General features: G+C 43.2%; 1 protein-coding gene across 2 annotated transcripts in view; it reads right to left on the bottom strand.

Moving 5' to 3' along the window:
* The window catches only part of ANAPC1 (anaphase promoting complex subunit 1), an 89,415-nt gene that overhangs the window by 56,550 nt on the left and 18,270 nt on the right, over positions 1–14,595 (bottom strand). For both annotated transcript variants that reach the window (XM_019480092.2, XM_014598197.3), the window contains exons 15-20: positions 13,169–13,309; positions 12,418–12,478; positions 11,394–11,581; positions 4,123–4,197; positions 1,061–1,326; positions 36–127 (exon numbers count right to left, since the gene is read on the bottom strand). In XM_019480092.2, the coding sequence (XP_019335637.1) occupies positions 36–127; positions 1,061–1,326; positions 4,123–4,197; positions 11,394–11,581; positions 12,418–12,478; positions 13,169–13,309 (823 nt within the window). The remainder of the gene's footprint in view (positions 1–35; positions 128–1,060; positions 1,327–4,122; positions 4,198–11,393; positions 11,582–12,417; positions 12,479–13,168; positions 13,310–14,595) is intronic.

Raw genomic sequence — 14,595 nt, 5'->3', positions numbered from 1 at the left:
GCAATGCCATTTTCACTTGGAATCCTTACACTTACCTTGTTCAATTATGCACGCTTGTCTGGAAGTTTTTACAAGTGCTGGGTAGTCTCTGTAGTAATAATCTATGTAAGCTTCAAGTTCTAAGTCCCTAGAAAGATAGAGAGTTTTTGACATAAGCCTCTCTGAGTTATGAACTTCAGCTATTGATTTTACTCGGGTTTAGAATTTGTACATGAAAAAGGAACTGAGCTTTTCCAAAACCATGACAAAAGAAGGAAGGATCAGTTTGCTTCCACCACACCCTACAACTTACCTCCCACCCTGAGTTCTGAGACACTGCCACAAGCTTCTCTTCTCCTGGCCTCCAGCTATCTCAGAGCTCTAAGTGTTCAGAAGTGCTTCCCAAGAACGTTGGCTCCAAAACCTCTTGAGAAGTGCTGCCCTCAAAGCTGGGTTGCCTGGGCTTCCAACACATTCCAAAGCCAGCACTTCCACAATCCCTCAAAGGTCCAAACAGTATGTTCAAGGATCACTAGTACAAAACTATGCCAAGTTCCTAGCCATAACACAATGCAATGGTCATCTGAAGACACAAAGGACTGTGAATTGCAGGATGAGTTTTGACTTTTTCAAGTTGTGTACCAAACAAAAATTTGAGAACTCTTAATCTAAAGAGAGGCATGGTCTAACAACAGGACTTGAAGCCAAGAACTCCCGAGGCCTAAACCTGCATTGGGCATGAGCTACTGCCCTTCTGTGTTTTTGGACAAGTCAGTCAGGATTCATCCTCAGTTTACCCCTTTTGGTGTGACATGACTAACAGGGTATTATGAGGATTAACATTTGTAAACACTTTGGTGGTGTGAAGCACTATGCACATACCAACTGTAAGAGGTATTCGCTAGTGACAAACATTCTTAGACACCAATTCACAAATTTGTTTAAATATGTGAAGATGTGCTTTGCTTTAAAAGGTTGTCATCGCATTCACTTTCAAAACCAGTATACACACATCAAAAAAGGCATGATGCAACCTAATCACAGCTGGTCTTCACTTCTAGGACTGATAGCTGCAGCATACCTTGCCAGCTGAACCAAAAGAAAAACAAGCGAACGAATTCCTTCTCCCATCAGGCTGTTCAATTTAAGCTCCTCATAGATCAAATGAAGCACAAAGAAAATAGCAGGAATGTGTGTGAAGAGAAGAGTTGAGGAATCCAAGCTAAGGCTATGCAAAAAGTCTTCTTTTGGAGTTGAAATTTCCAACGGATCTAACCCCAAGGCTCCAGCCAAAGGGTGTGACTCAAAGTTTCGATGGTAGTCAGAATTTAACAGGTATTCCCAGTCCTGGTCAAAAGAGAGAACATGTACCAATTACAAACTACGCATATTCCTTTCTGACAGGAGAACCTTGAACTTTCGTTTCTTTTATTAACTATTAGAAATTTAGTATCAGAAGCCTTTAACAAGGACGTGGAAAACCTTGAGAGAGTCCAGAAAAGAGCCACCCATATGATCAGAGACTTGCAAGGCGAGCCATATGAGGAAAGGCTAAGGGACTTGGGCCTCTTCAGCCTATAAAAGAAAAGGCTGAGAGGGGACTTGGTAACAGCTTACCACTACATCAGGGGAATATATCAAGGGCTCAGTGAACAACTATTCACCAGGGTACCCTTGGGAAAAAACAGGAGTAATGGCCACAAACTCCTGGAAAACGGTTTCAGGCTTAACACTAGAAAAAACGTTTCCACAGTTAGGGTGTCCAGACTGTGGAATAAGCTCCCTCCAGAGGTGGTGCAATCACCTACTCTGGAAATCTTCAAGAGGAGACTAGATGGTCACCTTGCTGCTGTTACCTGACCCCAGTTGTCTTTCCTGCCTAGTGCAGGGGGGCTAGACCCGATTATATTGCGAGGTCCCTTCCAGCCCCTTACAATCTATGAATCTATAAGCAGTTGGGTTTTATTTCAAGAAAAGATCAGCATAATGTACATAATGCAATACTGATTCTTAAAATGACAGCAATACTGTAAAAATAGATAAATAACACCAGAATAGATGACAGAAATCCAATTATAACTAGCAGTGTTTGAAGAAGTTATCAATTCTCCCAGTAAATTGGGATAGTGGGACCCACGTGACTCATTTCCTTGGATCTTTCTTGTAGATCTTATATGCGATTAAAAACTAGAAGTTCAGGCTCTATATATCTAAAATTCTTTAGCTCCTATGGTCTGTCCTATATAATATCACATTGCAATACTATAAAACATACAGCAGCATTAAAAAAACCCACACTATCCGTATTGCAAAAGTACATTTAAAGACAGTTATTGCAAAACTCAGAGCTTAGTGTGGAATTTTTTTCTTCTCTGCCTCCACTTTTTACTTACTTTAATTGCCTCAGCACCTCCAGATTTCTGACCTAGTTTCTCATCACATCATTCACTCATCTATCATTCTACTTACCAACAATGCCAGACAAAACCCCTTTCGTTTTTAAGTGTAAAATTCACTCTCTGAACTGGTCTGCAAAGTCACTACCTTCTGCCTTATACCTTTTTGAAGGTCACTCACTGGGCCCTAGGTCTTGCTCACTGTTCTATACAGACAGAACCCTTGTTCCCCATCTTTGCTAGAAGACTCAAAGAACATGTTTGGGTGATGTCTGAATATTAAGAAAGTAGCTAAGGACTATAGATGTAAATACTCTCTGTTCCTGGTTCTGGGAAACCAGAAGTTTCAACCTAAGCTCTTTAACCAAACATAGTGCAGCTAACAAGGTGGTAAGAAGACTTAGGGGAGGGTTTGATAATAGCCTTCAAATACTGTGTCTATAAAGATTATTCTCTTTTGTTTCCACAGAGGGCAGGATAAGTCATAATAGTCTTAAATAACAACCAGGAAAATTTAGGTTAAATACCATATTTTCTCACCTATAACATGTGCCTTATATTTTGGAAGGCTCCAGGCAGGACAAAAAAAAAAAATCTTACCTTGGGGCACAGATAAGTATGAGAGGTCAGAGATCGTGAGGCAGAGCCCAACCCAGCGTTGCAAACCTGGAATTGTGTGCTGGGTCCACTCCTGTGCATTGGTTCCAGGGCCATATGCAGGCTCTGGAACCATGTGCTGCACTGAAAATGAACCCTGTGCACTGCCCCAATCCAATGCATGCTTGGGGAAGGGTCTCCCCTGTGGGTCTGAAAATTTGGGGGGAGGGGGGTTTAAGGAGCTGCAGCAATTAATACTGCTATTGGTCTTTCCCTCCCCCACAAATTTCCAGACCTGTAGGGAGCCCTTTTCCTCACATGTAATGCAAACCCCAATTTTCCTGGCTGGTTTTGGTAGGAAAGGTGTGGGGTATATACAAGAAAATAAAGTATTCAGAATTCTAATATAATAAAAGCCTCTGTCTGTCTGTAATGCTTTATTCACACTCTGATTGGTTGTTTTGGCAGCCAGTCACAATGCTGACTGGAAAAAACAGTTGTCCAAGAGCATTCTGGACAGGAGGTGGCAGAGGCGTGGCAGAGCACCACCATGACTGTGGCGATGAAGGGGACAGAGCGGGGGGCCAAGGCCAGCGCTGCTCGCCTCACTTTGGCTTTGGATTAATATCATGTTTGTATTCTATGTAAGCAGGTGCTAAAATGCTGCTTAAAAGTGTATTTTTCAAATACCTGTGCTAAAATATATAGCATTTTCAAAAAAAGGTAAAATGCATCAATCCTGGATGAACTAAGTCTAAGGGTACCAGTAGTAATTTGTCTATATGATAAATTATGTTTATTTCAAAGTCAGCGCTTTCATATGTGCTCAAATCAGGGTCTGACAATAAGGAGAGGGGGAAGGTACTGGAGGGGGCAATTGGTGCGGTGCACGAGAGGGTAAGGAAGGGGGGCTAACTGACCCCCAGATTTATTTTCCCTGCTGTAGCAGTGGGATGGGGGAGACAAATTCAGATTCAAGGCAAACCTCCAATAATTTATAATTATAACAAATCTGAAAGTTAAAATCTAAACTATTAGGGGCTCATCTTATTTTAGGGTTGTCATATAAGCAAGTAAATACGGTACTTTATACATGAAGAAAAGAATGGACAAAAAGTTATCACTTATTAAAAATAAAAGCATCTCTTACCTCATCAGATCCTATCTCTGAAGGTCTGGCCTTCTTGGGAGCAATAACTGGGGAAAGGGATCCTTCAAAATCAAACTGAAAAAAACAAAATTTGAAAAAAATTCAATAATTTCAATAATTATTTTGAAAAATCATGAAAATCACATAAATGAAACCCTAACAAGAACTAAGGTTAATCAATATCTGCACCAAAATTAAGTTACTATTTAGCAACATATTGCAGGCAGGAGTATGCTAACAATGCTACAAGAATGAAGAAACATTTCATAACATGTAGAAATGGTCCTGAAAGAGTACAAGCCATATACAGAAAGCTTATACAGAAATGAAGCAGTGGAACAACATCATCTGAGAAAAGTCTACTTCAGGAATCCTATGTAAGCAAACAAATTAATATGTTAAACAACACACAGTATAGACTAGCATCTACATTGTTTTAAAACATTATAATTTTAAAAGTTGTTAATGCAACTCTGGACTACTATTTATTTATGTAAAATATTTGTATCCTGCTTTTCTGCTTGCACTAAGCACTTAAGTGGCTTAGGCTTAACAATATATATATATTATATAATAGATAAATAAGTTAACTATTTCAACCCAGCAGAGCGAATTTAGTGCTCTGGCCAATGGCAGAGGCCAGACTATAGTTTCCTTTGGCTCTGCAGTCCCAGGGCAACTGAGCAGTAAGTTGAACAGCAGAGTGTTCTTTCTGGCAGGGAGGGGGGAAAAGCAAGCTCCCTGCCCCTTCTCCTTCATGTTATTGTTTATCACATTCTCTCTTAGATAGAGGGTATGAGAGAGTTCAAACAATGGTTATTCAAAGGACTGGTCAAGCAGAATCATTGATTCTGATGTCAGATGGATGGACTGATATACAAGGAAATCCTTTATTGAACATTATGTTAGCAACACCTGAAAGCAATTGCTACCAAATCTTCTCGTCATACAGGTGAATACATGGCCAAATTACTGAGTGAAGAGATTGAAACTGCAGGTCCCTCCAGGGTACAAGCCCTTGTAACTGATAATGCGAGTAACATGAAAGCTGCATGGCAAATATTAAAGGCAAAGTATCCTCATTTAATAGTATTTGGCTGTCTTGCTCATGGGTTGAATCTTCTGGCAAAGGACATAATAAGTGTGACTACAATGAAGACAATATTAGCAAACAGCAAAGTGATTGTGAAGGTATTCAACAATCATCATGTTGCTAATCAGACTTTGAAGAAATTACAGAAAGAGAAGTAGGGGAAGAAAAGAGCACTTTTATTACCAAGAAAAACTAGATGGGGCTTGGCTACAAAGTGTTTACATAGTTTGCTGTGCACAAAGAACTGTTTGCAGTGTGCTTCAGTAGATGACACAGTATCCCAGATTATTCTTGTGAAAATTTGGAAGCAGATTCTCAACCACGATGTGTTCTGCGTTCCAAGTTCAAGGAGCATTCAATTTGCTACTACCAGTTTCAGTGGCTATCAAGAAACTTGAAGGAGACACACCAAGCCTTTCAAATATTTCAGAGATATTCAGACAACTAAATGAAAATCTGATTGAGCTTTTACCTTCTTCACCTCTATCCAAAAAAGAAGTCAAACAAATGTTTACTAAGAGATTGGAGTTTTGCTCTCATCTAGTTCATCTGGCAGCAAAACTTTTGAATCCTCAACACGGAGGACAACATTGATAAGAAGATAAATTATCTACAGCTCTCCATACAATTATGGAAGTAGCTAAAAATGTCCCCAACAGTGACAAAATAGCTGTGATGACACACATTGCTGAATACTGGGCAAAAGAAAAACTTTGGAGCAAAGACATCATTTGGCAGGCAGCAGAGAATATACGTCTCCTCTTGCATGGTAGAAGGGATACTGTAACACCTGACTGCTGTCCACGATTGCTCTGAGAATCCTAAGCGTTCCACCAACAGCAGCTTCTTGCAGATGGAACTGGAAGGCTTTCGGCTCAATCAAGACAAAAAAGAGGAATAGACTAACAAATGAACGCAATGCTAAACTTGTTTCTATTTCTCAAAATCTCTTGCTTCTGGAGAATCAGTCAGAAGCACAATTAGTGAAGAAGATGCAGTGTGATAAGCTGCCCTTGCCCATAGACTCATTGGTAAAACCATCTTTTAGTGAAAGAGAACCTGGTTCAAATAGTTCTGAATCAGATTTGCCTCAATCTGATTCTGAAGTGGAACTAATAAGTAATGCAAGTGATTCTACAGATAGTGACAGTGAAACTGGAGGTGCCGCAACGGCCTTAGTGGAAGAAAGTTAAACTCTGTTGAAGTAGATGAGTGGACAACCACAGCATATCACACACAGTTCTTTGGGTGTGCCAAAATTACTGACAACAGTTTTCAGTGCCTTCATTTTTTTCCCCTTAAATTTAAACAAACAATGTAAGGGAAGTACATGCTACTGTGTATTGTCTTTACATTTTTACAAGTATTCCAATAAAAATAATTTCTTTCCACATAAAGCTTTGAATGTTTGAATATAACATTTAAACCACATTAAGTTTGCTGTATTTAATTTTTTTCCTAATCAAATACTTCAGTTCAAATACTTATGATTATTGGGACATAAAATTAACATGGGGTACTTTTTATGTTTTGTTTACTAAATACAAGTCAAATAAACATGCTGAATCAGATGACACTCTATTTAGGGCATTGGAAAATTTTCTGAATCAAAATTTTCTAGAAAACCCACATCTCTGTTTTTTATAGACTATTATAAATTAAATTCAGATTTAGAGTAAGCAGACATGTTCTGCATAAGTGACTGCAAACAGCAGGTCACGGGTCAGCAACCTAGAACCTGGATCCATTCTAACCAGCCCATGAAGCTAAAGCTTCTATGTATTTTTGTATTTACTTACATGATTTATATGCTGCCCTTCCCAGCAAAGGCTCAGGGAGGTTTACAGCAAGAGAAACAGAACAACTTAAAGGCAACTAGGATAAATACAGCAAAATAACAGAAGAAAACAAAATAAAGCTCAGATCCACTAACAAAAATCCTGGCTTTGCTTTGGCTGCTGAACACCTGCCCAAAAAGTAAGGTCTTGTAGTGTTTCCAAAAGATGTCTAAGATTGGGCTCCCCAGCAGGCTTCCAGAGGGAGGGAGAGTTCCAGATCTGAGGAACAACTGCCAAGAAAAAGTTCCCATACGTTTTCGCCAAACAGACTTGGCATACTGATGACACCTGTAGGAGGTCGCTCTCAGCTGACCTTAGGGATCGTAATGGGGCATAAGGGAGAAGGTGGCCCTCTAGAAACATGGGCAATTTAGGGCCTTCTAGGTCAAAACCAGCACTTTAAATTGCACCCAAAAAGCTACTGGGGACCAGTGCAGAAATTAGGGGATTGGAGTTATGTGGTCCTGGCAGCCCATCCCTGTTGGAAGGCAATCCATCATGTTCTGTACCAGCTGCAGCTTCCAGAAAGTTGTCAAGGCCAGCTGTAAGTAGAGTGCATTGCAGTAGTCTAGCCTTGAGGTTACAAAGACATGGATGATGGTGGCCAGATCAGAGTCTGAAACAAAGGGTTGGATGTTGGATGAGGAATGGTGAGGAGTTGGTGAGGAAGATGGAGTTGGTGAGGAATGCTCCTAGTCACTCCCACCACCTGAAGATCCAAGTGAAGTAGAGGATCCAGGACCACCCCAAGGCTGCAGACCTGAGTTACAAAGGAAGACTGAATCCCATCAATGACAGGTGTCCATAAATCACATGGTCTGCCCATAACTGCCTTGTCAGGATTCAGTTTCCATTAATTTATCCATATCCAGCCACCAACTGCAGCCAGGCACTAGGAAAGGACTAGGACTGCAAGACCAGGGTCAAAAGAGAAGCAGAGGTGTCATCAGGATTTTGATAGCATTTCACACCAAACCTCTGCACAGTCTCACCCAGCAGCCTCATGTACACATTAAACAGGAGGTGCAACACAACAGAGCCCTAGAAGACATGACAGGAAAGATCCCAAGGGGATGATGAGCACTCAACTCATTACAACCCTCTGGGATCTCCCTGATAGGAAAAAATGGAACCAATTTAGAGCTGTCCCACAAATACCCACCAGGTCATGTAAACACTTTATCGGCACCTCATAGTCAACTGTATCAAAGGCCACTGAAAAACTGAATGATATCAGCAAGGCACAATTTCCCCGGTTGAGCTCAATGTGAAGATCACTGAGCAAGAACAAGAGTGCCGTCACTGTGCTCTATCCAGGACAGGAGTTCAGGAAACCAGTGACATCCAAATGTACCTGGAGCTACTGGGCAACTACTTGTCCAATGACATTTCCCATAAAGCAGGCTGGAGACTGGGCAACAACCAGATGGGAAGTCAACATCAAGTGACAGCTTCTGGAACAGGGCCTGGACAATGGAAGACTTAAAAGCATCTGGAATCCTACTCTCCTAAAGAGAGGCATTGACAAGCACTGCCAGCAGTGGCCCAAGTCTCCCTTGGCTAGCTTTTACAAGTCAGGATGGGCACTGGTCCATTTCACAGCTGACTACCCTCAGCCCTCCAAGCACATCCACCACATTGGTGGGTGATAGCAATTTAGAACAATCCATATAAACAGGAACAGACCAGGCTCTCTCAACTCCAAACTCTGACTATGCAACAAAAGTGGTGGTCCTCAAGGTATGCCAGACAGAAGCAATTTTATCTGCAAAGTAGGTGGCAAATTCACCACAGTAGACTGATACAGACTTAGTTTCTGGGAAGGATAGCTGAATTCACCAGGCCATTCAACACCCAGAACAGTTCTGCCAGAACAACACTTTGCAGATGCAATGGCAATGAAGAAAAAAAGCTGCCATGCCAGTCCTTTGGAACACCACATAAGTCATTTCCTAGTGGTAGGGGGCTTCTCTTGCATGGTGCCAGGTGGCAGGGACATGCAGCCGTCACTGCGAGGCAGGCAGAAGTGGTGATGGCAACAGCCAGGTCAGACGGGCTGGCTTGTCCTGACTGAGCTGGTTAATTTCCGCCCATGGTTCCTGTAGTGTTGCTGATGCCACGACTAGGTAGCTATTACATTTTGTTGCCACGAGGTGGTGGGGAAGTAGGTAATAGCTTGTTTACCTTTGGAAAAATGTACCCCAAAACAGGCTGCTGACAGATGACACACACCAGTTTTTTCCTGAGATAATCCTCTATCACATTCAAGTAAGTTACACTACAGTAGGTGTTTACATAGTCTGCCTGCTCTATTTTAAAAAAACAAAACACAACACACCAGAGTTGCGTCTGCTTAGACCAAGAGCGGGCAAAATACAGCTCATGGGCCAGCTCCAGCCCACCAGGCAATTTCATCCAGCCCATAGGAGCCCATGAATTAACTGTACCCCACCAAACCCATGCGCTTTGCTCCCACCCTTCTGCATGGGAGGGCCCGAGCCCTGGCCAGTACATGCAGCTTCCAGATGGGGCTGCTGCTACTACTGCTGCAGTTGCCAGGGGACCTGCTTGGTTTCCACAGCCTCCAGCAGCTCCTTCTTTTGTCCCTGCTGCAGTGCTCACTCCGGGCAGCAGGTAGGGAAGCTACAGCTGGACAGGAGTGCAGAGCACAAGGCTGGGGCTGGTGGGACCACGGAACCTGGGGCCTGCACCCAGCAGGGCAGCAGAAGCATTGAGCTCGGGTGGGCAGGATAGGAGTGAGTGGGGCTTGTAGAGTGTGAGTGAGGGTGGGAGGGATGTGGGTCGCCCCCCATGCTTCTACATGGTGCAAAGCCCCTGCCACCAGCAGCAGAAGCAGCAGGTGGCAGGCCCTCAGGGCGGGTGCTGAGCAACAGAGGGCTCCAGGCCAGCCTGCCTCCATCAGCACTCATGCACAGCTCCTAGGACTCTGTACCACTGAGGGAAAGCCCCACAGGATGGAGCTGGCTGCCTTCCCCGCTCCCTCCTGACACATGCAGCTCACAGGACTCCTTTAGGAAGCAGGGAGCAAGGCTCCCTGCCACTTCTGGCAGAGTGATGGCAGGGAATGGGGAAGGCAGCTGGCTCCATCCCCCACTGGTGGCACATGAGTCCTGGAAGCTGCACATGAGCCCCGCACAACAGAGGTAGGCTGGCCTGGCTCTGCTTCTTGCCGCCACATGCAGGTCCTGGAACTGACTGGAGCCACACGCCACCTGGTGGCAGAGCCTGAACAAGCCACAAACACCCTGAGGGCCTGCTGCTTGCAGCTGCTGCCCCTGCCAGCAGCAGCAGAGGCTGTGCGCCATGATGAGGGTGTGTGGGGGGTCCCCACACCTCCCCACCCTCCCTTACACCCCACAAATCCCACACTGTGCCCAGAACCCTCCCACATACACAGCCACACACCCTCCCAGCCCCCCCCACACACACCTACCTACATGCACACCCTAACCCCACCATATGCACAAACCCCCTCCCCAACTACAACCTACACATTCCCCCACATACCTCCCAACACACAATATACAAGAGTAAGACTACTTTGAACTACTATGCAATTACCTCTATATACACTATGCAAACACACAAATCAGGAAAAAATATTTTTTGGAATAAAATTGAAATACATTATAGTAGATGTTTGACTATTAGTGTATGACTTATTTTTTTCCAGGTCCAAGCTGGCAACACCCCTCCCCCCCCACCCCCAAAAGAATACTTCCGGGGGGGCAAGGGAAGGGAAGGTCACAGGTTAGGGGGCAGGACTTCTGGTCCCAAGGTGGCGAGTGCGGGTGGGGCACCTGTCAAGGGGCAGGGCTACCATTGTGGCCCTTGACAGCTCACCAAAACTCATTAAGCAGCCCTCCAGCCAAAATAATTGCCCACCCCTGGCCTACACCCTTACTCCTGCGCTTAGGGAAAAGAAATATAAAATGTGACCTGCCTCTTCAATCACAAAAGTCCTGAATATAAACTAATTTACAATTACACTTTAAAAGTATCAATCAGTGGTTAAAGGGAGAATGCCATCTTAATGGACAATTGTTCATATGGAACCTAGATATGGCTTAGGCATATTTCAAAATTTCAAGACACCCTAAACAGAAGAAAAAGATTAACTGTTAAAGGAGGAAGATAGTGAAATTTGGAAAAGTTATAAAATAAATTCAATGGAACCTTGGTATTTAACAGATTAAGATGCTACTATTGTTGAACCAAACTTGTGTAGATAGACTCCTTGAACTCTGTAATATTGTTATGCAAATTATTTAATACCAATACAAGTCTGAAAAAGAAAGCAAAGATATAAATTTACTTACATTTCGCGTCCATGCTAATCTGTCCGTATTGTAACCCATCATATTCATGAGACATGTTACGAATAAATTCCACTCCGAGTGATAACTTGGCCCTCCTGGAGCGTTATAGGCATTATACCACTTGACAAGCATTTGCACAGCTATCTCTTTGGGCAGGATGGACTTAATTCCTTGCAAACATCTTTTCACTGTTTGGGAAAGAAGCATTTCTGTGCTATTTTGTCTGTAGTACAGAGCTGCAATCCTGGCCCTATAATTTCTGCTGAAAACCCATTCTTATAAGTTCTACTTTTGACAATCTCGTTACTCTGTCAAAAGAGGCAAAAGACAATTTCCATCTGCTAGTCTGCTGAAAATGTTCCCTGCTAACTCTTCAGTGAAAAGAAAAATTTGAGTTGCTGTTCAAAGCAATCAGAAACTGCTTTCAGGTTACAGGATGCTGAAAACTTAAGAGAAAAGGGATGCCTTTTTACACATTCCTAAAACCAATATTTGTCTGAGTTAACAGATAAAACCTCTTTTGCTTTTACTTTTTAAGTAATACTATGCACAATATTATGGAACAAAATAGCCTAAAAAAATGCATGCGCATTTTTAAAGAACAGGACACACGTTAGAGGTTGCAGAAAATTGCTAGACAAATCAGCAAGCTTGTAGCTGATCCCTTAGCCTATAAAACTGGGTTTTGCATTGTGGTAGCCCACTTGTTACCCTAAGCCAGTAGTTTTCAGATTGTGGTCCAGAGAACCCTGGGGATCTGTGACAGGTCACCAGGGTTCTGAAATGAAACTGGGGCTAGTGGTGCAGCAGGCCAGGAGGCAGCGTGTTGCTACTGCTTGGCTAGGTTACCTGGCTGTACATCAGGTCATACAGAGCCAGGGGTAGGGGCAGGGGTTCTCTGGCAGAAGAAGAGACATGAAAAGGGTTATGTTACTTCAGAAAGTTTAAAAACCACTGCCCTAAACAAAGCATACGAAAGTTTTCAACTTTGTCAACGTCTTATCTATTGGATTTTGTATCTTACCTAGTTCTGAGGTGGCAATTTCAGGAATGGCAATCCTAACTGTTGTATTATTGCTGAGTTCCTATAAAAATGTAAAGAAGTCAAATGCTGAAGGATATTTTAAGGTAAAGATTATTCCATCTATTCAGACTATGTAGTACATTAAAATTTATCATAGTAAATAGCTGTATGTTTCCCAGGAGAAGTCAGTGGGAGAGCCACTGTCATAATGAGGATACAGTAAAAGCTCTGCTATCTGGCATCCCCCGGGAACGGGGGATGCCGGATAAACAAAATATGCTGGTTAATGGAGCAGCCCCAGCTGCTGCTTCTCGCCTCGTGTCTGGGGCGTCCCTCCGCCCCTCCCGCAGCATCGCCGCCCCTCCCGCAGGGCTCCCCTGGGCTGTGCAGGGGCTTGGCAGCACTGGCTGCTTTGTCCCGAGCCACGGGGCCTCGGAAAAACCGGAAGTGCCATGGTGGGCACTTCCAGTTTCACTTTATCTTACAAGCCAGCATGCCGGTTAGTGGAGCATGACGGCTTGTAAGATGCTGGATAACAGAACTTTTACTGTATTAACGTGATAAAGGATGGCTGTATAAAACAGGATTTTTCTACAAGGGAAAGGCTGTTTACTCAGCCTAGACAAACAAAACAACACCTGGCCGTGGTTTCCTGTAGGGGGTTTACAACACAGGAAAAAAAAAAAAAGGTGGATTTAACATTTTGCTTTACATGACTCATTTCTGAAAAAAATCTCAGGGCAACACTTACTAAAGTTACTCGGTTGTGGACAGGATCTCTCACAGAATGAATGAATGTTCCAAGTTGCTGGAAAGTACAATCATCAATATAAGAGGACTCATGAAGTTTGGAAGAATCCCTGAGCTCTGGAACTGGTGACAACAGTACTCCCTGCAAAGGGACAAAACGGTCTATATTAACAGTTAACATTATGCAGGTGCTGACTATTAGATTAAAAATTATTTGCAGTTTTAAAATTATTTTTTCACATTTCTAAACTATCAGTGCTCATCCATTGTTTGGGAGGCCCATCTTCAATATTAAAAAAAAAAAAATCACAAACAAAAGGATTAGGGGAGAACATCAAGGGCTGAACAACTGTTCACCACGGCACCCTTAGGGAAAACCAGGAGTAATGGCCATAAACTCCTGGAAAACTGTTTCAGGCTCAACATTAGGAAAAACTTCACAGCCAGGGTGTCCAGACTGTGGAATAAGCTCTCTCCAGAGGTGGCGCAATCGCCTATCCTAGAAATCCTCAAGAGGAGATTGGAAGGTCACCTTGCTGGGGTCACCTGACCCCAGCTGTCTTTCCTGCCTGGTGCAGGGGGCTGGACCCAATGATCTTGCAAGGTCCCTTCCAGCCTCGCAATCTATGAATCTACCTTACTTTCTCACACACAACATGCACCTTTCCCCCCAAAACTGGAATATATGTATTAGCCCAGATAGAAGCACCCTGCTTTTATTCCTGCTCCACAGTGCAGCAGCTGTGGCATTACTTTTCAGGCAGCTGAGAGCACCAGTTAACTTAATGGCTCATTGTTCTTCACTCTACATGTGCTAACAATTGATCCTCCTTTTTAATAGTTTTGATGTTCCACTAATAAAGCTAACTTTTCTTAGGGAAATTTTGCTGTCTGTTTGTTGGTCCTATTTCACAGCCCTGAAGACTCTTTAGATCTTTCCAAAATCACAGATCAACCCACACAGCAGCTAGGGTTTCAGCTTTTGGTAAGCAGGAAAGGGAGGGTGAGTCAGCTGAAGATTAGACTCTGGGTCTGCTTTATGAGGCCATAACTCGGGAAAATCTTATTTTCTTCATTTTGACTTTCAAAAACAGAAAGCAGGTATACGCAGCAAAGAAGTAAGATTGCTTGTCCCAGTCTTGTGGATGCAAAGCCACAGAGAGACCTTCCATCATGACAGTCCAAGGTTCAATAGAGCATAGATTTTTTTCTGACAAACCATATAGTATCTCGCTGTTGGTCCAGACTTATTAGCAAAATGCCGGTCCTTCCCAACAGCCCTCTGACGATGCCTGCTTCATGTGACCCTACTGCATACTACAATATATCTCTGCATTTTTGCTTCCCTACCAGTAAAAGGCAGGTAAAGGCAGGTAATCCTTCCCATACACACCTCAGAGGGGGTTAGAACAGTACACACTTTGAGGT

This window comes from Alligator mississippiensis, chromosome 1 (genome assembly GCF_030867095.1).
Source record: "Alligator mississippiensis isolate rAllMis1 chromosome 1, rAllMis1, whole genome shotgun sequence".
NCBI classification, from domain to species: domain Eukaryota; kingdom Metazoa; phylum Chordata; order Crocodylia; family Alligatoridae; genus Alligator; species Alligator mississippiensis.
Note: the sequence above shows the minus strand (reverse complement) of the source record. Positions and strands in the feature narration are given on the sequence as shown.